Source organism: Carlito syrichta, unplaced genomic scaffold, assembly GCF_000164805.1.
Source record: "Carlito syrichta isolate Samal-C Ts95f unplaced genomic scaffold, Tarsius_syrichta-2.0.1 Scaffold305786, whole genome shotgun sequence".
NCBI classification, from domain to species: Eukaryota; Metazoa; Chordata; class Mammalia; order Primates; family Tarsiidae; genus Carlito; species Carlito syrichta.
Window position 1 is genome coordinate 56,643 of NW_007249882.1, and position 27,915 is coordinate 84,557.

The 27,915-nt window shown below is 39.8% G+C and overlaps 1 protein-coding gene across 3 annotated transcripts; it reads left to right on the forward strand.

Moving 5' to 3' along the window:
• Positions 1 to 6,338: 6,338 nt before the first annotated feature.
• Positions 6,339 to 27,502, forward strand: GATM (glycine amidinotransferase). Of its 3 annotated transcripts, none has more exons than XM_021714799.1 (9): positions 6,339 to 6,353; positions 13,204 to 13,380; positions 19,420 to 19,615; positions 20,376 to 20,566; positions 22,608 to 22,745; positions 22,892 to 23,056; positions 24,213 to 24,276; positions 24,843 to 24,959; positions 26,913 to 27,502. In XM_021714799.1, the coding sequence occupies exons 1-9, from the start codon at positions 6,339 to 6,341 to the stop codon at positions 27,023 to 27,025; spliced, it is 1,176 nt and encodes a 391-aa protein (XP_021570474.1). In that variant the 3' UTR covers positions 27,026 to 27,502. The 3 variants fall into 3 exon arrangements, with proteins under 3 accessions (XP_021570474.1, XP_008060844.2, XP_021570473.1); XM_008062653.2 differs by lacking the exon at positions 6,339 to 6,353 and adding an exon at positions 11,270 to 11,579 and having other exon boundaries at positions 13,162 to 13,380; XM_021714798.1 differs by lacking the exons at positions 6,339 to 6,353; positions 26,913 to 27,502 and adding exons at positions 11,270 to 11,579; positions 25,683 to 26,099 and having other exon boundaries at positions 13,162 to 13,380.
• The last annotated feature ends 413 nt before the right edge of the window (positions 27,503 to 27,915 follow it).

Here is a 27,915-nt window from a genome sequence, read left to right on the forward strand (position 1 = left end):
CCAGTAGGGGGATTGTGGGGTCATATGGAAGGTCAATTTTAGAACTTTTAGGAACCACCACATGATTTCCACAGAGGCTGTACTAGTTTATACTCCCACCAACAGTGTAGAATCACTCTATAAAAAAGATACCTGCACACGTATGTTTATCACAGCATTGTTCACAATAGCAAGAACATGAAACCAACCATGCTGCCCATCAAAAGAGGACTGAATTTTAAAAATGTGGTACATATATACAATGGAATATTATGTAGCCATAAAGAAGAACAAAATCATGAACTTTGCAGCAATGTGGATAGAATTAGAGTTTATAATACTGAGTGATCTCTCACAGAAACAAAGAGCTGAGTATCACATGTTCTCACTCATGAGTGGACCTTGAACAACTACTATATTACTGTTGGAAAGGGATCGAAAGTAGCGGGAAACTGCAAAGGAGGGGGGGCTGGGACTGCCTGTAGTTGATATCCGCCTGCACAATGAACATTTGTATACCTAACCCTGAATTGTACCCCACAATTTCAAAATAAAAATTAAAAGAGAAAAAAAATTAGCCAAGTGTGGTGGTGCATGCCTGTGGTTCCAGCTACCTAGAAGGCTAAGGCTGAAGGATCGCCGGAGCCCAACAGGTCGAGGCTGCAGTGACCATGAGCAGCATGCCACTGCACTATCCAGCTTGAGTGACAGTGAGACTCTGGCTCAAAAAAAAAAGTATATTAGAAAATAAAATTTCCCACAAACTCATGACATTTTTTAACATATTAAAGAACAGATAGACTTCCAGAAGTTCAGAAGGCAGACTTGTGCAAAACTCCTAGCTATAACACCCTCACTTAAAACCTGTCTTGATGCCTGTAGTACTACAATATTTTGCTAAACCTGAAACTTTAAGGTTCACAGATTTGAATTCCCAGAGTGTAAAATCAAAGTCCATTTTCCAAAACTTCACTTAACTTTTGGAAAGGGAATTGCACTGAGGATTGATCTCAGCAGTGTTTGATGAATTTGGATGGGTCATATAGCCTTCCTGAGCCATTTTTATCCCAACTACAAAATGAGGTCCCTCCTAGTTTTAACATTCTATAAATATGCCTCTCTCAAATATTTTTATTTTGTTTTAAAGTGTAGTATCAATTCTAAGGGTAACAAATACAATTTTGATTAGGCAATTAATTCCATAAATATCTATTAAGTGGCAATCAGTATACTAGGTACAGGAGCTACAGCCCTTGCTCTCCAGAGGTCTGGTGAAAGAGAAAAATCTATAAACAAGCTGTTACAGCCATGTGGTAAGTGCTGTCAAAGAGGTTAAAGGTGTAAAAAGGTGTGCTGGTGCACAGGGAGAAATTGCTTCACTCTGCCTGGAAAAGTTAGAGAAGCTTTAAATGTAAGAAACTAGGGATACCATGAAATAGTGCTATTTGATCTAATCAAAGTCACTGAAGAGTCAGTTCTGTAGTAATAAACAATTATCTTAATTGTCTGTGTATGAAAATTTGAGAATTAATAGATTTTCCCAGCGATAAATTGGCTGTAGAGTCAGAAATTCGGTTGCTACAGTACTGTGCCAGAAGAGCACAAGGATCTCAAGTTGCAGATGCATTCTCTTGGGAATGTTGATATACATGAAATCTGTCCCCTTAGGTGACTTAATTGCTGTCACATGAACAACATAACTTTCTAGAAAAGGCAACATGTTTGCTGTCATAGTCTGTCATTTCTAAATCAATCCTTATTTTAAAAAAAACCAAAAAACTCATGCCTCCCAGATCATTCCCTTTCTGTGCTATGACTGAATACTTCTACCTCAGACCTTGCAACATACAGTCTTGGCATTTACTTTTGCTTTTAAATTCTGAGTAGCATAGTAAAAACAGAAATTTAGGATTCCTAAACAAAAGTTCAAAATTGGCTCCTACTTTGACCCTATGCTTTCAAATTCTGAATAATTCTATTTGGACAGACCTTTCTTTAGCAGGGAAAACATGACTGTGGGAGATATTTTGCCACTAAAATGATCATGGGTGTAGGAAATGAGTCTTTCTTGTGGGATACTGCTCAAGATAAGTAGGAATATTAGAGAGAGTTGCAGAAAATTGGCAAATGTTGCTTCTCCATTTCCCAGGGCTTAACTAGAGAAGTACCTTTTGCTGGGAGCAGTAATTCTGGAAAATTCCCCACCAGCAACAAGTGCAACAGACAACGTGAAATAGCAAGCACAGACGGAGAGAACCAGGCAAAGTGTACAACAGAGAGAGAGAGAGGTGCCTTCCCACGCCAGTCTCCTGATCCTGCCAGATCTCAGCATGCATGGACATGAGAGGAGCCAGGTGGCTGTAGGAGGTTTTCTCCCAGAGCAGTGTCTACAGTGTCCTTGGGGCAAAACTGCAAGGAAAAACATCTGTGACAAGAGTTCTTTTGAAGCAGACACAAGATCCTTTGCTTCTTAAAAAAAAAAGCAATCAGGATTTTTTTTTTCGGATTATAAATGTAATAATGTCTCATAGAGAAAAGTATACAAGTTGCAGAAAAGCAGAAAGAAGAATATAAAGATAACCCATGACATCTCTAAGCAAAGATGGTCACTACTAAAATTGTGGGGAATTTCTTCCAGGATTTTCTTTGTATACATATATTCAGCATGGTTGACAGAATACTTTATGTACAATTTCATATTCTGTTATTTTTCTTTTTTTCTCTTTATTCCTTTCATGGGTGTGAATGTTATTTTTCTCTTAATATTGTAGTGGATACAGAGATCACCCAGTCACCTTTTAGCTCTTAGTAGACTCTGCAGCAGGGTCTAGAAGCTAAATTGATACCAGGCAGATTAACAAGAGAAAAGTATACAAATTATGTTAGTTTTACACATACATGGGGATCTTCACAAGAAAAGTTTGAATAAGTGACCAAAGCAAGATGCTTTTATACTTTTTAGACAAAGAACCGATACATTTGAGAAGAAATGGCAAGCCAAAGAAAATCTGACTAGAACAGTAAATTTTCTAGGGGAGTCACTAGGAGATAGATGGGGAAGGTGTGTAAAACAGATGAAAGATGAGAGTTACTTCATTAAGTATGAGTATTTCGGTTCATTGTAGCCTCTAGTTCCAAGTCTCTGGTGATAAGGGCTATTTCCATATCCTGTATGGAGAGGGTACCCCTCTCAGAGATATCTTTATTTTTACTGCATACTAAAAGGGACAGGTTAGCTTGACCTTTCTAAAACTACAATTTCTCCTATGTTTTCAACTCAAAATAATCAATATACTAACCTGGCATATTTAAGATAATACATCATCTTTTACTTTTTAACATAATGACATAAGAATTGTCCCAGGTTACTTAAAAAAAAAAAAAAAAGGCCTCTTGTAAACATTCTTCTTAGTGGCACATGTCCCATCCTATGATGAAATTTATTTATTTATTTATTTATTTTAATTTTTTTTTTTTTTTTTTGAGTTGGAGTCTCACTCTGTCACCCAGACTGGAGTGCAGTGGCCACTCCCAGCCACCGCAGCCTCAACCTGCTGAGCTCCGGCAATCCTTCCGCCTCAGCCTTCCAAGTAGCTAGAACCACAGGCGCGCGCTACCATGCCCGGCTAGTTTTTGATTTATTGTAGAGTTGCGGTCTCGCCAAGTTGGCCAGGCGAGTCTCGAACCCGCGGGCTCAGGCAATCCACTAACCTCAGCCTCCCAAAGTGCTGGGATTACAGTCTGAGCCACTGAGCCCGGCTGAAATTTATTTATTTTAAATCCTAAATTTATTCATTTACTTAAGAAATGTTCGTTAAGAAAAATGTATTTACTCATTTAAAAGCCAAGCACTTTGCCAGATGCTGAATGTGTTGAAATTTATTTAACTCTTTCCTAGTTGTTGGTCATTCAATCTCTTTCTTATTTTATAGCATTTTTTTAATGACTCTGAGACCAGAAGTATAAATAGAGAATCAGAAGATGGTTGAAAAAGTATGGGAAGAGGAGTTTGGGCTGCAAGAATGAGATGAGAGAGAAGGTCCAGTGATAAGTGGTTTCCTACCACTAAGGTGCCCAAAGGATATTTCCTTCAAAACCAGGGATTGTTGATGGGCAGAAGCATCATTGTGGTACTGACATTATGTAACATAATGATAGTGATTCACTAAATTCCACATCATTTCTAGAAATGGACAATATGCCTTCCTCACTCTTGGATGCTATCTAGATCTTTCCAGCATGACAAGTGCTAGAGGCTGTTGAGTTAAAAAGGGAAGCTTAGGGAGAAATGGGAGGCACAGATTTTTCAGCAGATTGGGTGGAGCTATTTTAGCTCTTGCTGAAAGTCTTAAGGTTGAACTCACGTGGGGATGCGTATACAGTGTTATTTCCAGAACGATTCAATAGGACAGACCCTTCTGATGCATCCTTCCCCTTCCTGATGTTCTCCCTCTTTGACTACAGTGCAGGGGACAACAGCTACACTTATGCTAAAATGCTTTCTCTTGTCTCTATAGAGTTCTCAATAGAGCATCTAAGCCATCCCTGAGCTTGTTTAGAGGCCTCATACTATGTTCCGGTCTTTCTCAGTAGAATTCAGCTATAGCTGACTCATGTAAGTTCAACTTGTCAAAGACACATTACCACACAATTTGTATGGTTACAGCTCATTGCTGCCTCGAACTTCTGGACTCAAGTGTTTTTCCTGCCTCAGCCTCCTGAGTAACTAGGACTATAGGCATGTGCCACCAAACTTGGCTAATTTTTATTTTATTTTTTGTACAGGATCTTGCTATGTTGCCCAGGCTGGTTTCAAACTCCTGGCCTCAAGTGATCCTCCCACCTCAGCCTCCTAAAGTGCTGGGGTTACAAGTGTGAACCACTGTACCCAGCTACTAAAGAAACATCTTGCCAGTTTCTGAGAATGTTAAACATGGAGTTATCATACGAGGGGGAACCCCTCCAAAAATGGAATTATTTTTTGGAGGGCAGGCCGTTGTAGTACAGGCTTCCCCCATTAGGTAAATGTTCTAGGAACTCATCAGCACCAGTGTACCAGCTAGCATTGTTGTAAAAGGCTGTGTTTGGCTTCAGTGAAGTTTTTTCTAAGATTCTTTTAACACGTTTGCCCATTTCATGATGGGTGATTTACAAGTGCATCTACTCATGTCTGCTGAGTTCAGCAGTTTTTGACCAAAAACTTCATGATCCTCATGCCCACCCTTTCTGTTCACCCAATCTCACCCTAAGAGACTTTTTTCATTTCCTTGGATGAGAAAAGCTCTCAAAGGGAAATATTTTGCGGATGTGGAAGAAGTTAAACAAAAACAGCAGAAGCACTAAAAATCATCAACATTGACGGGCTCAAAAACTTTTGAGCAATGAAAAAGCATCTCAATAGGTGTATTGCATCAGGGAGTATTTTGAAGATGACTGAAGTGTAAACATGTAAGAATAAATGCACACTTTTTTATAAATAAATTCTAAATTTTGGGGGATTCCCGCATATGATGCAGCTATTTCACTCCTAAGTATATATCCAAGAGAAATGAAAACATATGTCCACACAAAAAATTGTACATGAATGTTTATAATGGCATTATTTATAATAGCCCAACCAAGGAATAAGCAAAATGTGGTATATCCAGGCAATGGAATAGTACTTAGCCTTAAACAGGAATCAAGTAGTAATGCATGCTATAATATGAATGAACCTTAAAAAGGAGCTAAGTGAAAGAAACCAGATGCTAAAGGCCACATACTGTTTGGTTCCATTTGTATGAAATGCCCATGTGTTAGTCTGATTTTGCTACTATAAAGGAATAGCTGAAACTGGGTAATTTCTAAAGAAGTTTATTTGGCTCACAGTTTTGCAGGCAGTACAAGAAGCATGGCACCAGCATCTGGGCTTCAGGTCTTCAGGCTGTTTCCACTCATGGCAGAAGGCAAAAGGGAACCAGCCTGTGCAGAGATTATATGAGAGAGAAGCAGCAGCCAGGATGGGGTGCCAGGCTCTTTTTAACAGTCAGCTCTCAAGGAACTAATAGAGCAAGAGCTCACTCATTACTGCAAGGAGGGCATTAGGTCACTTATGAGGGGCCAGCCCCCATTGACCCAAACATCTCCCATTAAGCCCCAACTTCAACAATGGGGATCAGGTTTAACATGAGGGTTTGAGGGTCAAATATCCAAACTATAGCAGCCCATAGGCAAGTTAATAAATAGAAAGTAGATTAGTGGTTGCCAGGGGCTGAGGTGGAGGAAAGGGGTAGGGGGAGTGTCTGTCAGTAGGTACAGGGTTTCTTTGGAGAACGATGAAAATGTTTGGAATTGGATAGTGATGATAGATGCGCAACTCTATGAATATACTAAAAGCCACTGAATTGTACTCTTCAAGAGGGTGAACTTTAGGCTATGTCAATTTTATCTTTAAAAAACTGTTGCTATTTTTTTTTAAAAGACTGATTAGCAGGGTGTGGTGGTGTGCACCTGTAGTCCTAGCTACTCACTCAGGAGGCTGAGGTAGGAAGAAGGCTTGAGCTCAGGAGTTTGTGACTACAGTGAGCTATGACAGCACCACTGCACTCCAGGCTGGGTGATAGAGTGAGACTCTGTCCTAAAAAAAATTAAAACAAAACCAAAATAAGACTGAAGTGATATAGGAACAGATGTAGTTGTTTTTTTTTTTTTTTTCATTTACAAAAATTGCCTGCCATATACTCTGATATCAAGACATTATCATATGGGTTGACCTTTACCTTTTAGTTTAAGTTTAGTCAGGACTTAAAAATAATAGTGTTTACTGTTTTTAAATTCCAGAAGGGTATTTGAAGACTAAAATGAAAGAAATAAGATCATAAGATTCCTTGGAGCAGACTCCAGATGTTTCTTCCTCAGTTTTCTTGAAGTCAGATCAGTTTCAGCGCCAGCTTAATCACAGCTTAAGTCAGCACTGAAGCCTAGAGAAAGCTGGGGTTTAATTTAGCTGGAGCTGCTGTTTTGCAGTTGTCTTCTGATGAAATAATCTACTTCATTGGGAGATGCTGAGCAGTAATAACACAGCTGTTCATAACTAATGAAAATTCTAAAAGGATTTGTAAGGAGACAGTGCAAAGGCTGCCATCACATTTGCAACTCATTTGAAATCAAAGACTGTAAGATATCAAAGAGGGAGGTTGTTCTATCCTCGCTTTTAGAGCAGCATTGAACAACTGGTTGAGGACCTGGGCTGTGTCAGGCACCGTGCTAGGAATACAGAGGTGGATGTAACAGGATCCATATCCTTAAGGAGCCAACAGCCTAGTGAGAGACAAATAGATGAACAGGCAGTTCCAGGGCTGTATGCGATGTACTGTGAGCTAGTGGAACACAGGGTATTGTGGGAACAGGCCAGTCCCACAGCATTTCAGGGCCAGAAAGAGGATCTCATCAGTTTACCCAGAATTGACTAGGTAGGCAGGAAAGGGAGAATATTAAGAAGGAGAGCATACTTAGAGAACAAGGACTGAGCTATACCTACTAAGCTCACCAACCTCTGAAGGATACGCTAGAATACTGATTTAATGCTTTGCATTGAGGGCTTTATCTTCCAGCCACCAAATCACTTGTGCTCAGTCTGCAGGGTAACCCCTTCCCTATGTGAACGTTCCCAGGGAGGTTGCTTGGTGAGCTCAGAAGTTGGAGGAAGTGGCCAGGAATGGTGGCTCAAGCCTGTAATTCCAGCACTTTGGGAGGCTGAGGCGAGAAGATTGCCTGAGCCCAGGGGTTTGCAACCAGCCTGGGCAACTTGGTAAGACCCTGTCTCTACAATTAAAAAAAAAAATTAACTTGGCGTGGTAGCACGCTCCTGTAGTCCAACTATTTGGAAGGCTGAGGCAGAAGGATCGCTGGAGCCCAGCAGGTGGACGCTGGGGTGACCATGAGTGTGCCACTGCACTCCAGCCTGGGTGACTGAGTGGGACTCCAACACACAAAAAAATAAAAGTTGGAAGAGGTGAGTATTACTGAGGAAGATTTCTTTTAAAATCCATGGAATATTATTGTCCTCAATTGGTTTCACCTTTCCGAGATCAGCATATTTTGATTCCACCCTTATATACAGCTGGATGAATAGACTCTGTAGATTGTACACTCAGGCTTTCTTCTTAAAAACTTCACATTGACAATCACACCTCTGTAAATGCAGTCTTGTAAATATATTTTTTGTTTATATATTAGGTATTTCATTCACATGTCCAAATTCAAAGGTACAATAAGGATTACAGTGAAAGTCTCTTCCACTCCTGTCCAACAGCTACCCAGGCCCCATCTCTAGGGACAACTTTTGTTATCAGTATCTTGTGTCTTTCCAAAGATATTTTATTGATGCAGTCTACATAATTTTTTTTTTTTTTTTTTTTTTTTGAGACAGGGTCACACTCTCTGTTACCCAGGCTGGAGTGCAGTAGCATGATCATGGCTTACTTACTACAGCCTTGAACTCTTGGAGTCAATCAATCCTCTTGTCTCAGCCTCCTGAGTAGCTGGAACTACAGATGCACACCACCATACCTGGCTAATTTTTTCATTTTTTGTAGAGATAGGATCTTGCTATGTTGCTCGGGCTGGTCTTAAACTCCTGGCCTCAAGCAATCCTTCTGCCTCAACCTTCCAAAGTGCTGGGATTACAAGTGTGAGCTACCATACCTGGTCCCAAATATTTTCTTAAAAAGTTCAACTTTCTTTAATTCCAGTCATAAGAATATATTTTTGTCACCTATTTGAGCTTGAGTAATACCATTTTTTTTCTAATTTACTTTTAGAGATATCCTTCCCCTAAACTATAGGCACAAATATCTCTTACAATGGGTAACTTCTGCAGTTACCTAATTTCATCTCTGTGTGTGTGTGTGTGTGTGTGTGTGTGTGTGTACCAGTTTCACAGAGTATTTGTATCTTTAATTCTAGGAATACCTTACTCTGTATTTATGTTTCTTCACTATGCACAGGTTCTGAAGTCAACGATAATGAGTTCTTACAAAAGACTGTTTTGTTGTTGTTCTTTTTTTTTTAACCTTATGACTAGATAGAGACAGATAGAGATAGATGACCAGATAGAGACAGAGAGACAGAAACAGAGAGGGAGACAGAGACAGAGAGAGACAGAGACACAGAGAGAGAGAGACAGAGAGAGAGAGAGCGACAGAGACAGAGAGACAGAAAGAGAGAGACAGACAGAGACAGAGAGAGAGAGACAGAGCCAGAGACAGAGAGAGGTCTTTTTTACTAGTTTTTTTGTTTTATTTTTATCTCGAGACACATTTCAATAACTTTGTACTTTGTTGGTTGGAACCAGGTAGAGTTGGGCATATCTCCAAGGCAATAGCAATAAGGGAAAAATTGAAAAGAAGACTTTTTTTCTTCCGATGTGTTTTCTATGTGTGTGATCAGGAATACATGCTTCTGATGTGTTTTCTATCCCTTGTCCATTTCCTTTCTACATCCACACTATCCTAAATCATGCCTTTAAATTAAACTACAAAAGTACAATACCATTAGACTTGAATATGCATAACCACTGGGAAACAGACCACCAAGATTCTAAAATTACTGGTTCAGTCAGTTATTGTTGTTACCTACTGCCAGTAGGGGAAGGAAAAATAAGAGTCTTTTCCATTTCTTCTGATTAAGACAGCAACTAAAGACCAGGGTGTTGCCAAGTATCACTATAGATATTCTGTTGAGTTGGCCCAGTATTAGACAAACAATCCAATACAGAAGGCTTGTGCTTTTCAGTTGATGAGGTCAATCTAAAAATGTTTACAGAATCTTTTCAAGAAAAATAAAAGAGAAAGGGTAAGTTGAGGGCAGGGAGGAGTGCTTTCATTTGCTTTTGTAACGATAGAACTGGTTTGGGTATCTCTACATACTTTCTGCTGGATCCTAGGAGATAAGTGTGTGCTGTATGACTATAGTAAGTTTTTCTTTATATAAAACTTACTGACACCCTAGCCTCATAATTACCACCAGACACTCTCAATCCTTACATCTGCAAAATTAAAAGTGTCTCTAATGGGTAACGTGGATGTTCTCAGATCTCAGAAGTGGTATAGATGGTATAGGGTAATGTCAAGGCCTTATCATGTGTACACTGAAAGAATTAGACCTCCAAAGTGGCTGGATTTTATTGTTGGGAGAAGGGACTTTTTAAATTTTAAGAAATGTTAGCGATTTCCCAAAACCTCACTAAAAGTATGAAGCCTTCATTAGAAATGTCAAGGAATTAGTGGCAGAGCTAAGATATAAACCTAAACTTCATTCTTTCACCATATTATGATATCCGGGGACCTCCCTGTTAGAGTGGTAACATATTGCCTCATATTCATATAACGATCTTAGTGCCACATCAAGTTCTGCATGTACGGTCTCTCATTTTGCCCCCTCAGCAACCCCTGTGTGCTAGGGACAATAAATTAGATTGTTCTCACTTGGCAGATAAGAAGGTTGCAAACCAAGAAGACACATAGTAGTCTATAACAGAGTCAAGCAGAACTCAGTTATCCTAATTCCCTCCCCAAGGCTCTTTCCACCATGTCATCCTGCTTGTTTGGTGCCTTCCATCAGTGAACTCTGGAAAACAAGTTTGAGAAGTATTTAAATCTCTTACCCCCCTTCTGCTAAGAACGTAAAAAACTGAGCTCTTTAGTTTTTCACAAATCCGCAGCAATTAAGACTGCACTGTGAGAGAAATACGTTTTTTTAATACAGCATCCTTATCAAGTTGAAACAAAAATGTTAATACATGAAATAGAAGGAAAGAAACTATCTGTAGTCCTCCTTTATTTCTGACGCTCATTTGTCTCAATTTTCATGATTGAGTTTCTCGAGCCATGACCAAAGACCATTTGAAATGTCAGGCGCTCCAGAGAACACCCGACGGTCTAGCGGATAGACAGCACAGCCAGCCACCTGGGAGCAGATGACTCGAGTTCCAGACTGAGTCCCCTCCAGTCTCAAACCCGGTGTTGCCCTAAGGAGCCACCTCATCTTTCAGTGATTTCGTTCACTGTAAAATGAGGAGACTGGGTCAGTGCACACATGTGAACGTAAACAGAAGATCGTTCTCACGCTTTGCATGTTTAAATGCACAAATATTCGTTTAAAACAATCCATGTACATAACACGTTTAACCTCGTCAGAAATCGCGTCCTACCGGGTTCCCCGCCACACCCAGGGGCTCGCGGGGGCCGCCTAAGCGTCAGTGGCGGAACGCATTAAAAAAGGGCAAGTTCCGGAGGCTTAACCCCGGCCGGCTCGGGTTCCGACAGTTCCTAATTCGGGGCTGCGGGGTGGCGGGGACCCGTGCGCCGCCGGCCCCACCACCTGTTCCCGGCAGCCAATGGGGCCGCGGGGGGCGGCCGGGGCGGGGCGTGGCTACAAAAGGCCGCGGGCCGCGCGCACCGCCCAGCCCGTTCGGGCGCGCTCTCGGGAGGCTCCTTTGGACGCGGCGGAGCGCCGGAACATTCCGCTCGTGGACCAGCCGGGCCGGGGCGATGCTGCGGGTGCGGTGTCTGCGCGGCGGGAGCCGCGGCGCCGAGGCGGTGCACTACATCGGGTCTCGGGTGCGTGCGCCACCGGCCTGGTCTGGCGACCGCGTCTCCGCGCTCTCGGCTCTGCGGGGGGCGTAGAGCGCCCGCCCCTTCCCCGGAGCCGCCGCGTTCCCTCGCTTTCCCCAGCCAGAATTGCATGACAATGTCCCTTCTGGTCCGCCTCAGACGCTCAGCCTCTAGAGCCTTTGCAGGCTGCCAGGAACTTGGCGGTGTCCCCGGGGCCGGGGGGCGTGCGTTGCGGCCCCACCCGGTGGGGCACAGTTGCTCTCTGCGGGTCTCCGGCCGGGGTGGCCCCACAGCGCCGGGGACGCCGCCCGCCTCAGCCGGACCTGGGTCCACCCCACCAAGCTTCCCGCCCGGGTCGAGGGGATGGGGACGACGGAGACGCCTCTTAGTAAAAGGGTGGCGTTGTTGGGGTTCAGATCCCTGAGGGGGCATGGAGTTGGGGAGCTTTCTGGTAAATGCGTGTGCGGTGGATGGATGCGAGGAGGCAAGCAAAGTGGGAATCGGGGACGGAGAGCGAGCGAGCAGGCTGCCTCCGAGTGTAACATGGAGCCCTGCGTCTCGAGAGGAGTTGGGGCCAGTCCAGCCTGGGAGCTGTTTCTGCCCGGCCCCGCCCTCAGCTTCCTTGAGGCGCCAGCGCGCGCCTGCAGACCCTCCCTTGCTCCCAGACTGGAATAGCTCCGACCGTCTGGCTGGCCCCGGTAACTGGTTCCTGCCCAGCTGTCGCTCTCCCTCTCCCTCTTGCTTCAGGCTCGACCCCAGCTTCCCTCCTGTCCCCTTCCTAAGGCTTTTAATGGAGTAGGCTAGAGATCTGGGGAGTGAGTTTTGCCCAGTGGGCGAGGGACTCTTTCCGCTCTAGGTTTTATTGGCCCAGCGTTTTGAAAAGGTTTTGGAAGTTCTTAGACTTCCTTTTGAGTCGTTTAAATTTGTGCCTGGGTTACTCCTCATCTTGGACCATGTGTAAAATGTAGCAGATGGCAGTTGCTCACTTTCAGAATTGAAGCGAAGAAAATACGGAGTGTATGTCAAAATGAAACATTTTTGGTTTGAAGCTGATTATTCTGAAAGATAAGATCCTTTGTAAATGCTTTCACGCTTTCACTTGTTTAAAAAAATTAAAAAGCCTAATGTTTAGGAAAATAAGAAAGAAGGAAAGAAAGAAGCCTAGTATTGGTAACCTTTGGTACGAAGGAGAAAGGAGGCTCCCTCTCCAGCTGGGCTTGGCAGGAAGATACAGAGCAGCTTTCTGTGGTTTTCTGAGAGGAGGGTTGACCTGCAGAAGAGTTGCTTAAAGCTTGATTGCTGAAGCCCATTCTGAGATATAAATGGGTGTGTATGGTCACTGGGGACACACTCTTCTGGGGGTTTTAAAGTTACAGCAATTAACGGATAAAAGAAGAGCTTATAGATAAACAAGAAGGTAAGGAATCTTAATCCCACTACCCACCCATGTGCTATTCATATCTTGATTCACACTCTCCTAAAAGGTTTTAATGATAATATTATGCTGGGCTTTCACGCCATCTCCAATTCCTCCTCCCCCCAAGTACTGTATATGGCTACGCAATAATCTGTTATTTGTTCTTGGAAGCTTGGAAGAACCTTAACAGGATGGGTGCAGCGAACTTTCCAGAGCACCCAGGCAGCTACGGCTTCCTCCCGGAACTCCTGTGCAGCTGACAACAAGGTCACTGATCCTCTGCCCAAGGACTGCCCTGTCTCCTCTTATAACGAATGGGACCCCTTAGAGGAAGTGATAGTGGGCAGAGCAGAAAACGCCTGCGTTCCACCGTTCACTGTGGAGGTGAAGGTAATGCAAGCGTATTCATGTGTCTGAAAGTGGGGGTTCAGCTTACTCTTCCAGATCTCTGGGATCCAGTGGTTAGTTTTAAGTTGTTTGGGGTTTTTTTGAGTCGGAGTCTCACTCCGTCACCCAGGCTGTCGTGCAGTGGCACGTTCATGGCCACCACAGCCTCTACCTGCCGGGCTCAGGTGATCGGAATTACAGGCATGCGCCACCATGCTCCGCTAAGTTTTAAGTTATCTTACTTGACACCTCTGTGATAACTGACACTATTTACACCAATGATAATTGTTTCCTTCCTGAAACTCTTCTCTTGGGTTCTGAGAGATCTTTTTCTGGGGGTGTTAGTTCTTTTTCTGTTCTTTAGATCTTCTTCCTTCACAGTCTGTAATGTTGGAATTGAACAGAATTTCACTTTGGGTTCTCTTAGCAATGCTCACTGCTTCTCCTTTCACCTCTACTCTAGCCTAGATTTCTCTCTTGAACACCCTCTGGATCAACATGTTACACTCCTTACTGGATATTGCCACAGAACCTCAAACTTGGCACATCTAGAGTTCATCTGCAAGCCATCCTGCTAAACTAGACCCTTCTTCATTTCTTCCTTTTGGTTTTTAGCATTCCTATTTAACCAAGCTAAAACACCAAAGAATTATCTTTGATTTCTCCTTCGGTCACATCCTCCATATCCATTCTCCAAGATCTAACAAGTCTTTTGTCAAGGTGAATCTTGCCTTCATCCTTCTGCTTTAGGTCAGAAACTCATCTGCTGCCTGGACTATTGCAGTTAACTCCTAACTAGTCTCTCCTACTCATTCTTCTCTCTTTCCGGCTGCTGTCCAAGTGGGTTTTCTTAACCCAAATTTGAACATGTTACTCATTCTGCTCCCCTCACTCCTCTACTTTGCTAGTCTCCCATTGATTAGGATAAAGTCCTCATGGTATTAAAAATCCTTCACAGCCTGGTTCTTATCTGCATTCCCAGGACTCCCCATTTCAATCATTGGCTTGTCTTGCAGAGATGTGTTAGTCTGGATGGTTAGCAGATGTTTATTACTGTTTAAGGCCCTTTCTCCTTTAATAGTCCAGCCTGATTTTTGGCATTTTTCTTAGACAGCCTTGTAAGCAGCTAAACCAGACTACTCACTGTTCCCTAGCAAGCCTTGTGTCTCTGTCCCTGCCTAAGTCTCCTCCATCTATCTTCCTGCATTCTCTTGTCTGTAGTTTAAACCTACTACCATCTAGCTTCAATGGTACCTTTGACAAAGCCATCCAGGATTTGCCTGGCAGCAAGTAATATTTCCTTTTAAAAAACTTATAATTTTAAAAAAAATTTTTATTTTAAAGATGTGGGGTACAATTCAGGGTTAGGTATACAAATATTCATTATGCAAATAACCTTGTTGATGAGGTGTGGCCCCCCCTTCCCTGGCAGTTTCCTCTATTGCCAATCCCTTTCTTATAGTATTATGATAATTGTTCAAGGTCCACTTATGAGTGACAACATACTCAGTTCTTTGTTTCTGTGATAGATCACTCAGTATTGTAGACTCTAAGTCCATCCAAGTTGCTGCAAAGTTCATAATTTTGTCCTTCTTTATGGCTGCATAATATTCCATTTTGTATATGTACCACATTTTTTTAACCAGTCCTCTTTTGATGGGCAGCACAGTTGGTTCCATGAAAAAACCTTCTAATGTTTTAAATCTGTAATAGTCTTATAACCAGGGCCTCTAGGAGCTGGTGTTCAGATTATATATTGCACAATGGTCTCATATGTAAGGGAACACCATCCACATTGTAGACATAGCCTAAAGTCCCACTAATAATAGGTTACAATATATCTTCAATGTCCTTAAATTCTTCCTGAATACTTACATTTTTAGTTGTAATGCAGATTGTGGAAATAAGTTCTGTAACAGCATTGTCATAGTCATCAGAAATATTACCAGGACTCTAAGCTGCAAGTGGTGGCTCACACCTATAATCCCGGCACTTTGAGAGGTGGAGGTGTAAAGATTGCTTTCACCCAGGGGTTAAAGACCAACCTGGGCAACTTGGTGAGATCTCTTCTCTACAATAAATCAAAAAAATTAGCCAGGCATGGTGGCGTACATCTGTGGTTCCAGATACTTCTAAGGCTGTGGCGGAAGCATTGCCTGAGTGAGGCTGCGTGGGCCATGAGTGTGCCACTGCACTCTAGCCTGGGAGACAGAGACTCCAACTCAAAAAAAAGAAATATTCCCAGGGCTCTAGAGCTATTAACACAAAATAACTTCCTTTCTATTTTCAGAGATGGAATGATCACATAGAAATGAAGACTAAATATCTTATTCCGATCAACTGGTAAGGCAGTTGAAGTGCCAGGAGAGCTAAGGAAAAAGCAGTGACCAAGGGCTGGATAGTTAGAAAGTATTCTTGAAGAAATGTTTCCTAGCCGGGCTCGGTGGCTCAGCCTGTAATCCTGTGTCTTTGGGAGGCTGAGGTGAGTGGATTGCCTGAGCCCGCGGGTTCGAGACCCGCCTGGGCAGCGAGACCTCATCTCTACAATAAATAAAAAAATTAGCCGGGCATGGTAGTGCGTGCCTGTAGTTCCAGCTACTTGGAAGGCTGAGGCGGAAGGATCGCCAGAACCCAGCAGGTCGAGGCTGCGGTGGCTGGGAACGGCCACTGCACTCCAGTCTGGGCGACAGAGTGAGACTCCAACTCAAAAAAAAAAGAAAGAAAAAGAAATGTTTCCTGAGTTAGACCTGGAAGACAGGAGAATAGAAAAAAAGTATCCATTTCTCCTTGTTGTTCTGAAATTATCTTTGGTTCTGATATTTAGAATTTGAGGAGCAGATTAATTTATATACCATCCACATGTCTTTAAAAAGTCTTTTTTTTTTTTTTTAAGTCTTTTCTTGAAGTTGTCCCTTCTGGTAAACCATTTTAATTGGGTGAAATTAAAGTTCAAATTCAGGCAATAATTTATCCTTCTACTTGTGTTTGAAATTATTGACTTTCATATCATGTGATCTTATGGAATCAGAATTGTCAGGCATTATTTTTAGTTCTTTGCCACTTGATTTATTGCTTTAGACTTTGTAGTTTCATAGGCCTGTAGAAAGTGTACCATGCTGAAGTCAGGAGACTGGGATTGAATTAGGTATTTGATAAAAGCTTGATAACTAGTCTTGGTTAATCAGCTATTTAACCTTGTGCAAGATTCCACAAATTTCTGGGCCCCAGTAAAATGAAGATATTAAGAGGTTTGCTATCTACCTAATAGGATTAATCTGAAGGTAAAAGGTTACATGTTAAGTATTTTAAAAGGACAAAACTACAACTCATTATTATAGTTGTATAAATTCAGTTTGCCAATTATATTACAAAAGTACATTGAGGATATAGTGGTTATAAATATTAGTGACATCAGCAGTATTGATTTCATTCATTGTCTGATTATTTCTGTTTTGTGCCACATGGTAAACCTGGTTTTGAGGGAGATGAAAGTAAATCCAAAACATGTGTGGTCCCAGAAGGCAAATCCGTGCCTTCTAGTGGAGAAGAATGGCACATGTATTAATTCCTTTGGGAACAATAAAAGATAAAATAATGTACTAAATTGTCTGTAGGTAATTAGAGCGTAAGATGTTAGGAGATACAAGTACTAGGGAAATTTTAAGGAAAAGAGTAAGTAACGTAGTTGTCAGGAAGCACAATTTCTGAAAGTTCTATGGCCTTTTATTCTGTAAAACATAATAAATACTTTCTATCAAATAAGTGCTTTTTGTTTTGCTTTTGCCTTTCAAAAAAATAAAGCCCTTGATAAAGGAGCTTTTTATAAAATACAAGATTAATCAAGGTTAATGTAATATAAGTTTACAGCTGGATACATAAGAAGTTTCTATTGTTGTTTCTTAGTCTTCCAAAGATGGCAATTAAAAATTCATTTGGCAAACACCCATAAGGGATTTTAGGCTCTGATAGACTATAAAGCTTCTGGGAATGCAGCCACATCTCTGCAACAGATTATTAAAAATATCATATGCTAAGCATCTAATGTAGTATTCATTATCTTGCAGACAACTTGGTAAATGATTGCTAACTCATTTAGCAGGGTTATAAAGGAAGTGTAAACAATTTCCAACTATTTCTTGGAAAATGTAATGTGTCCTGATCATTTGAACTTTGTCCAACCTTTGCCAGATTATAAGGTATATAAGAAAACTCACATTTGTTTAAATAACTTTATTCTCCCAGGAAAGTTTACTTCGTATTTACCAAGGCAAGCTTCACTCTGTACAAATAGTCACACAGAATACTTAGGCATGAGTCTGGCAAGACAACATAACTCTGCATCTGCTGTAACCCAGTAGACTGCATCTGCTGTAACCTAAATTTTCAAAGGCTTCTTGTCCCTTAGTGGATTGTAAGAGATGTGCCTGGCATGAAAAGAAGGAAGTAGTGAATGGATGAGTAGTACCAGGATGTGTCTGAGAGGAATATAAAGACTCATTATTGTCTTCTCTTTTTGGTTACTGCAGGAATTCCTAGGAGTACAAAAGAGTGGAATGTTTTTGTTTTGTTTTAATGGGTACGTTGGTCTTAGAAATACTCAAATGTTTAATGCTGGTAACATTTTTCATAACCCAGAAATTGAGCTTGCCGTTTGCCTATAGATCTTAAAAAGTAAAGGAACTAATTAATGATTCAGACGAGGGGTCAGCAAACATTTCCTGACTAGGGTCAAATAATAAATAATTCAGGGTTTGCAGACCATCAGTCTCTGTCACAACCACTCAACTCTCAACTCTGCCATTGTGAAAGCAGTGTAGACAGTATGTAAACAAGTGAGTGTGGCTGTGTTCCTGCAAAATTTTATTTACAAAAACAGGCAGTGGGCTGGATTTGGCCCATGGACCTTTGCTTACCAACTCCTATTTTAGAGCTTCACTGGCATCATTCATGTTTTCTAAAGACTAGTTTTTTGCCCTACACCTTATTCACCAAGCCAGGCTCCATCCGAACTGGTGTTGAACTAGATATTGAACTGAAAAGAGGCAGGACTGCTTTTATCTATTTGATATTTATTAGACTGAAGTAAAAGTGAAGTAGAGACACAATATCTAGAAAAGATATAGTCTTTGGCATTCAAGAGCCAGACCTCTGGATATTTAATTTGGTCTAGATGAGCAGATACCACTGGGTACAATATAAACTATGTAAGCAGTTCCAGTTTTAAAAGTTTTTACACATCAAGTTAAAAATCTTCAAACCAGTATAACATAACCAAGTCCCTTAGTATATTAGGAACACTACTGGAGTAAGAGTCAGAGCACCTGAGTTCCAGTCCTGCTTGTCCAGGTAGTAAGTGAGCACATGACTTCCCTGAGCCTCCTCCCTGCATGTGAAATGAGCATATGAGAACTTGCCCTGTCTCTTTGATAGGATTGCCAGGAGTACCCCATAAGAGAGTATCTAGCTAAAGTAGGCATACTCACACACACTTAAGCCCATTACCCAGTTTTACCTCTTCTTTCTAGTATTTATCACTCTCTGAAATCTGATTTATGGTAGAATCCCCTATATTTTGGCATGATTAGGACTAACTCTTGAGGTTCTGTTTTCGAGGCACAATTCTAGGATGCATGGATAGCCCATGTCTTTGGTTTAGTGTAGGTGCTTTTATTCTCTTGAGCTATTTTGTTTGTTCTCAAACAGAATGCTTGTGTCCTGTTTTGTCTGTGAAGCATGGTACAAAATGTCCAGGAGAACAGCCTGTCTGAGGGCAGACGTGCTGCTAGTGGTTAGACTGAGATCTCAGACAGAAGGGGCAAAAAGCCTCAAAATATAAAAATAATTTAAAATTCTTTATTCAACAAATATTGAGTTGAGTATCCAGAGGGCCAATATGTTTAATACTGGGAATCGACACTGAACAAGACATGGTTGTACTCTCAATTCCAACATGTTATTCAAAGAGTTGTTCACTGCCTACGAACTTACCATAGGTTGTATTTTTCTCCTGTAAGTATTTCATTGACCTTCTTCTGCTTCTAGGCCAACACATATGAAAAGTACTGGCCGTTTTACCAGAAGCATGGAGGCCATTATTTTCCCAAAGATCATTTAAAAAAGGCTGTTGCTGAAATTGAAGAGATGTGCAATATTTTAAAAATGGAAGGAGTGACAGTGAGGAGGCCTGACCCCATTGACTGGTCATTGAAGTATAAAACTCCTGATTTTGAGTCTACGGGTAAGTGATGTCAGATAGTCAAATTGCTAGTGTCTGAATCTTCAATTTCTTAATGTGTAAGGAGGAAGTTCTGAAAAAATTTTTTTAGATTCCTTTATTTTACTAATTCTTTAAAACTTTAAAGACTATTCAGGATTTTGGTTTGGTTTATGTTGATATAATTATGATGTACGCATTCTAAACTCTTTATAAATCTGATGGACTCCCCTTGAGAGAAGTAGTTTTTCCTAAATTTTTTGGTTATTTCCTTACATAAGAACAGTGGATTTCATTTAATTTTCCTCAAGAACAAAAATTTAAAAGGAAATAGAAACATTTCCATTTTATTTTTAACTGACATAGCTACATTACTCTTCTTGTGTCTAAATTCTGTGTTCTAAATTATTGTTTTAAAATGATCCTTAGCCCGGTTTTTATCATGTGATGCTGAGAACCTTTAAGTACTCTGTTTCTGTATAGAAAGAAAGGAGCTTACAATTGGTAAAGGCTTGGTGGTTCAAGATCTCTTCATACAAGGACTTTACTGTTTCATTTTGGAGGGGGGCTTGGCTTCCCCACTCCCACACAGAATTTATATTAACAACCTAGAATGTATTATTCCATTTTTTTAGTTTTCATATAATTATATACATATATATGCATATGTACAGAGATTTTTCTATTTTTTTTTTTTAACCAAGAGAAGGAGATCATATTGTATAGACTTTTCTGTCTTGGAAATTGACTCCTGAGGTTGTCATGAAATTTGTTGGTCTGACAGGTTTGTACAGTGCGATGCCTCGAGACATTCTGATAGTTGTGGGAAATGAGATTATCGAGGCTCCCATGGCATGGCGTGCACGCTTCTTTGAGTACCGAGCATACCGGTCAATTATCAAAGACTACTTTCACCGTGGTGCCAAGTGGACAACAGCTCCTAAGCCCACAATGGCTGATGAACTTTATGACCAAGTAAGTCCCTAATTATACACTAGCTTGGTGTAACTTTTTCTTAATAGCACACAGACAGTAAGAGATTCCCTGATTCCTTGTATGTACTGTGCATTTAAGAAAAGGAAAACAGGCCGGGCTCGGTGGCTCAGCCTGTAATCCCAGCACTTTGGGAGGCCGAGGTGAGTAGATTGCCTGAGTCCGCGGGTTCGAGACCCGCCTGGGTAACTTGACGAAACCTCATCTCTAAAATAAATCAAAAATTAGCTGGGCGTGGTAGCGCGCACCTGTAGTTCCAGCTACTTGGAAGGCTAAGGCAGAAGGATCACCGGAGCCCAGCAGGTCGAGGCTGCGGTGGCTGGGAGCGGCCATTGCACTCCAGTCTGGCTGACAGAGTGAGATTCAAACAAACAAAAAAAAGAAGTGGAAAACATTACTTAATCTTTAAAAATGATTGTTTTATGATGAAAATAAGAGTAAATGATCTTATGCTAATAACAGTAATAATAATAGCTAACACTCATTTGGTGCTTACCTTGTTCAGTAGCCTGGGCTTAACTATTTACATCCTCAGTTCTGTTTATTCTTCACAACAATCCCCTGAGGGAATACTGTGGTATCATCCCATTACAGGGAGGAAAACTTGCCTTACATTCATTAGTGGAACCAGAAAAGTCACTAGGTTGAATTCCATTTTCTTCTTCTAGAAAACAAACCTGGTCTACAGGCCAAGTTCATAATAAAATGAAATGTATGGTTCTTATTAAATCACTTAGTATTTGTTCATTTATAGAAAACATTTTTAAAAGTCAAAATTTCTTCAGGGGTTTAAAGATAAAAATAAGGCTGGTTCATGCCTATAATTCCAGCAGTTTGGGAGGCCAAGGCAAGAGGATTGCTTGATCCTAGGAGTTTAAGACCAATCTGGGCACCATAGCGAGGCATCATCTCTAATAAACAAGTATGGAAATAACTAATTAATTTTTCTACATCCAATCAAATTTGGCAGGGGAAGCATGGCATCTCATTTTATGGTATGTACAAGTCAGATCAAGACCAAATTCCTTTTCTAAAAGGACAGAATGACTTCATCCTGTTGACTTTCAATAGTGCCGATAGCAAATAAATCAATGTATGGGTCAAGGAATATTTTCAGAATCAATTACTGTCCCTATATCACTTGTTTCTAAGTATTGTAGTCCTCCCTTATCCTCAGGGGATACATTCCAGACCCCCAGTAAATGCCTGAAACCACAGATATTACTGAACCTCATGTATATTATGTTTTTTCTACACATTCATACCTTGATACAGTTTAATTTATAAATTAGGCACAGTAAGAGATTAACAACAAAACTAATGATAAAAATAGAACAATTATAATAATAGACTGTAATAAGTTACATGAATGTGTGTTCCTTTCTCTGTCTCTCTCTCTTGCTCTCTCTCACTCTATCTTGTGCTCTCTCGCTCTCACTCTCACTCCCTGTCTCTTTCAAAATCAGGGATCTATCACAGAAACAAAGAACAGAGTACCGCATGTTCTCACTCACAAGAGGACCCTGAACAATTATCATAATACTATAAGAAAAGGATTGGAAGTAGTGGGAAACTACCAGCAGGGGAGGGAGCACACTTCACCAATAAGGGTACCTGATCTCAAGCCAGGTGAAGTGGGGACCAAAGTGAGTCTCAGACTTTACCTGTACAATGACCATTTGTATACCTAATCCTGAATTGTACCCCACATCTTTAAAATTAAAAAAACTTAATCTTTTTGGACCATGGTTGACTGCAAGTAACTGAAACAGTAAAAAGTGAAATCACAGATAAGGGGGAACTACTGTATCAGGAAATTACCATAGTGCCTAGTTTTTATATATTTATATAGGTTTGTTTATCATGGACCTACATCTTTCCCATACTTATTTTAGTCTAGAACTGAATCGTGGTATTTTGGGAATTGATGTTGAACTAATTTCTTCTTTTTAGGAATGTATGCTTTATAAATAATTTCCTCATGAACCAGTACATTGTGTGTGTTCATTCTTGTTTCAATTAGGATTATCCCATTCATTCTGTAGAAGACAGACACAAATTGGCTGCTCAGGGAAAATTTGTGACAACTGAGTTCGAGCCATGCTTTGATGCTGCTGACTTCATTCGAGCTGGACGAGATATTTTTGCACAGAGAAGCCAGGTTGATAAAGACTGCTTCTGAAATTTTATACTATATTATTATATTTTTTTTGTTTCCAAATTAAAATATTTTCATCCTAAATATTTTTAGTATTCTAAACAAAGAACCAAATATTTATAGATTGTATGTCTTCCTCTTATTTTCAGGTTACAAACTACCTGGGTATTGAATGGATGCGCAGACATCTTGCTCCAGACTACAGAGTGCATATCATCTCCTTTAAAGATCCCAATCCAATGCACATTGATGCCACCTTCAATATCATTGGACCTGGTCTAGTGCTTTCCAACCCTGACCGACCATGTCATCAGGTAATAGAGTTCTTAGGACTCTGGAAAAGCAATAGAATCTAGAAACAAGTATTTGCCACTTTTATTTAAAGTACTTCCATGGTTCCTTATGGTTTTAAATGACAAATTAAGTAATGTTCAACATTATGATGACCAAACGCTGGAATGCATGTGATGTCCAACACTCAGAAATATACATTGCTGCCATGATATATGCAGTGCCATCAGACTTTGGCTGCTTGCTATTGCCAAAGCCTCAAGTTTGTGCATATGTATGTGTTTTTATTGAATAGGGTGGTAATATCTCATAACTTGCAGCAGTGGTTTCACAGCAGCTGAATTGTAAATAAGATGATCCTTGCATGGCAGGGCAGTGCCACTGGGCAGTAGGTGTCTTTCCTCTCCAGTGAGTCAGGCTCCCTTCAGCCAGCCCCACCCTGCAGGAAGGAGGAACTGCTGCACTTTGGCATCCCCGTTCCCATCACTGCAGCCTCCTGCCTTCTGCCCCCTACTTCTAGTTGGGCAGCGAATGCTTTGTATTCTTTGCAAGGCTGCAATATACTTTCCAAAAAACCACGATTGCACTATGTCACTGTTCATTTCTATCCCATATTTTTAGATCCAGTGACCAAGATTACTTACTTATTCATTTCATTTTAATATCATTTATCAGTATACTAAGCGGGTATGTGAACCTAGGGATGACTGAATTGTAATGGACACTAAGGACGGTTATATCTTTATACTATGATCATCAACACAAAGTGATGGGTGATGAAATGGATAGACTATGGGTTTGATATAGTGATATTTTTGTTTTCTTATAACTAAATAGTTAAGAAATATTTTAATTTTTTAAAATGAGAGTTTCTTAAGGAAAATGTCTCTGGTATTTTAAATATGTAAACCCTGAGAAAAGCACAGGACTAGTTTTAAAACCTTTAACATATATGTTACTTTTTAACTTTATTCTGAGGAATAATGTACATTTTAAATCAGGATTCAGACAATATCATTCAAATGCTTTGAAAACTCAATTTCTTTATTTTGGCAGTTGAGAAGAAAATGTCTAAAAAAGAATTATTAATGACAAGGCCTATCAGAGACCAAGAATAATAAGAATAGTATATTTGGATTTAAGCTTTTTGGGGTTTGTGGGGGCATTTTTGTCTTGCAGATTGATCTTTTCAAGAAAGCAGGATGGACCATAGTTACTCCTCCATTACCAGTCATCCCAGATGGTATGTTTACTTTTATATACTTATAAACTAAAACAATTAGCAACCAAGAATCTTTTACCTATAGAGAACAGTCCAAATGTTAGCAATTTGGAGAAAATGTTTTCCAGTAAGGAAAAAAGTAGCACTTGGAACTGTGAGTACTAGAATAAGGCTGGGACTTGTGTTTGCAATTTTTTTCCATAGAAATGAAAGTGAGAAGACAGAATAAAATAATATATAAAGCAACACATGACTTTTTGAAGAAAAGAGCGACTGGGCATGGCGGCTTGAGCCTGTAGTCCCAGCTAATCAGGGGGCTGCTGTAGGAGGTTTGCTTGAGGCTAGGAGTTTGAGGCCAGCCTGAGTGACTATAGGGAGACTTCATCTCAAAAAAAAAAGGAGAAAAAAACCAAACAGGGTGAAATCCAAATGTGTAATGAGTATGGATTGATTAATAACATTTATAGGTTGTTTTAAGATTAAAATGACTTTTCACATGGAAAGTGAATTACTGAAAGAAGTGAACTGTCCTTGCTTTAAGAAAAAATGAGAGGCAGACATGGTTTAACAATTGTTGCTATTTTTAGATCATCCACTCTGGATGTCATCCAAATGGCTTTCCATGAATGTCTTAATGCTAGATGAAAAACGTGTTATGGTGGATGCCAATGAAGTCCCAATTCAAAAGATGTTTGAAAAGCTGGGTATGTACAATAAATGAAATGCTGTCATACATGAAAATTTCAAACAAGAAGAACTGAAGAAATGATATGCTAGATTTAATGTATGGTTTATCTAATTCAATTTCTATTTATTTTAGAGGCATCAAGCTATTATTTTGCAGATGGCCAATATTTGTATTTTCAACAAGCATAGTGTCAGGTCAGAGATGCATCCTGAGCCCCTGGGACACCCCCCTAGCAATAAGTTTTATCAATCGTCTATGACTTTGCTAGCCTCCGAGTGTCCATATGTGGTGATGAGCCTATAGATTGGTCAGCCTTTCCTCAAAAAAAGAGATTGCTGAGGTCCTTTAGAAGTAATTTAATTGTCATAAGATGTTTTTTAAGGACTCGCAAAGGTGCAGATATAGAAGTGACTTATGTCTGTGATAAGCACAGTTAACAAAGTAATGAAATTCAGTAAAGGGTGTCAGTAAATCATTCAGCTTTGAACTAAAGAGCAAGACTGGGTTTTACTTGAATGGGAGTTTATTTTTCCTGATATTCAAATTTTAGAGCAGTGATTCTAATACTGTTGAGAAAATTGTTGAAGGAAAGGATTTTCATATGAGCTACTGTAGAGTACATATGTATGTATATTTATCACACTTAACATACTTGACATATCCTGAGTGTCAATTAAATAGAGCCAGGCAGTTTATTTGTTAAAATTGAGCCCTTAAAAAATTATGTCTTATATTTCAGGTATGCTACCCAGAAGAAATTATTTGCCTCTCGGAGACATCCTTCCTTAATGTTGTATCAGTTTGAAAAGATTGGCCTATCCATTTTAGATTGAACCCAATCTAATGATAATTTGATGCCTAATGCTATGCCACCTTTTTCTGCTTTCATTAAATAACCCAGTTGCTTGGTTTCAGTTTCTATTTAATATTTTATTGTTTCTCAGTTTAAAATAAAGTACCAAATATCTGCTTTGTAATTTTACTTTAGTGGTTAAAGTCTGTTTAGACACAGGAAACTTGTTAAAGCAAACTTTATCAAGCAACTAATTCCCTTCAATTCAGAATTAATATGACGCTAGCCATCTGAATGAGATAGATACCTCATTTTATCAGAAAACATATGCTCATGTTTACAAGCCTACTTCTTATCCCAAATCCACGTTACCCCATGCCCATACCTTATTCTTACTCTTCAAAGCCCTACTCAGTCTCTCTTTCTTGTGAAAGTCTTGGAATGACTCATGCCTCCACTTACTAATGGACCCTTTAATGGCTTTGTAGCTTACCCCTTTCCTCAAAATAATGAATTCCTTAAATGAAGAGAATAGATTTTCTTTTTAAAACCCCACTGTATCTAACATAACAGATTCTTCCTAAATGGCCATCGGTTAAATGGGCCGTGCACATCACAGCCTTGTCATTACAGATGGTACCAGATTAAACTAATTGTCTGATTAGCTCTGGTACCTATATAGCCATACAACCTAGATGTTAAAATACCAGCTCTGTTCCATTGCTTGCTTAAGGTGGCCTGTAAAGTTAATCTGTATCAGATAAACTCCCCTTATATGTAATGTCAACTTTTGGTCAAATTATACTTTTCCTGCTAAATTAACATGGTAAAATTAAAGACAGTCTGACAAAGTAAAGTATAATTCTGAAAGACCTTGAAATTTTAGAACTCAATCATTTGAACATTTGATAGGTATATCTGCTTATCCAGTCTGTTGACTTACGAATAGTCAGTAGAACAGAATTTCAAAGTCTTTGTTGACTTTTGGTGAAGATTTCGTGTTAGTAGTGGAATAGGTTAGATGAAATATAGTTGGTGAAAATAAAATTACCCTGGGTTGGGGTAGCCTTAAGGATTAGAACCACAGGATTCTGCCAAGCCTTTAGACTTACTTTTCTATAGGAGAATCTTCATACTAGTCCACCTATCTGACCACTTTTCTCTCTTTCAATGCAGGTATCAGTACCATTAAGGTTAACATTCGTCACGCCAATTCCCTGGGAGGAGGCTTCCACTGCTGGACCTGCGATGTCCGGCGCCGAGGCACCCTACAGTCCTACTTTGACTGATCAAGCCTGATGGGGCTGTGACTGATCTTAGACACACCTAAGAAGATTAGGCTCAAGCTTCATTCTCCTGCTTTAAGAAGTGCATGAACTGTAGTGCTTTAAACAATCATCTCCTTAACGGGGGTCTTAAGCCTGGTTTATTTTTATTATGTTTCTTTAATATAAGGAAAATAACTTCTGTTAGGTATTACTCTCTACTCCTAAAGTTATTTACTACATATTTGGCTTCAAGTATAAAATTTTGGTGAATGTGTACCAAGACAAAAATTAGTCACTTGAATAACTTGACCACTAGTAATTAACCATCTACCTCTGTTTTTAATTTTCTTTCCAAAAGGCAGCTTGAAATGTTGGTCCTAATCTTAATTTTCTTCTTTTCTGTAGACTTGAGAATGTTTGTATTGCTTCTTTTTTCTAAATGAGAGAAAGACTATACACAGATCCTAAGTAGAACCAGATAATTGTCTCTTTTTCTAATAAGAAATTTGGGTAATTTTTAATTTTTTGTTTTAAAAAATAACCTAGACTATGCAAAATTAAAGTGAATTTTCCATGAATGTTTTTAATATTTTCATCTCAACACTGGTGATATGTGCTACTAAAAACTTTTTCATACAGCTTACCTCATTTCAAGTGAATTCTTTTAACCTTTTCCTCTCTTTCCAAAAATTTACAGAAATATTTAGTGTAATTGGATATAACTAGGATTTCCCATCCCTACATTTTGATATTCAATATCTGATAGATACATTGCATCTTTGATAATTTAAGATTTGTTTACAAATGTGCAAATTATTTAAAACACAGACTTTAAAAGCATTTAAAAAATTAATGGAGGTAAGACCTACATGTGATGTGAAATAATTTTAATGGTGGATACCGTATACATG

Bases quoted from the DNA above. Each gene is read 5' to 3' on its own strand.
- GATM (XM_008062653.2), top strand. From the start codon at position 11,511: ATGCTGCGGGTGCGGTGTCTGCGCGGCGGGAGCCGCGGCGCCGAGGCG. The intron at 20,567-22,607 runs GTAAGTCCCTAA...TGTTTCAATTAG, and splicing joins CTGATGAACTTTATGACCAA to GATTATCCCATTCATTCTGT. The intron at 22,746-22,891 runs GTTGATAAAGAC...TCTTATTTTCAG, and splicing joins TTTTTGCACAGAGAAGCCAG to GTTACAAACTACCTGGGTAT.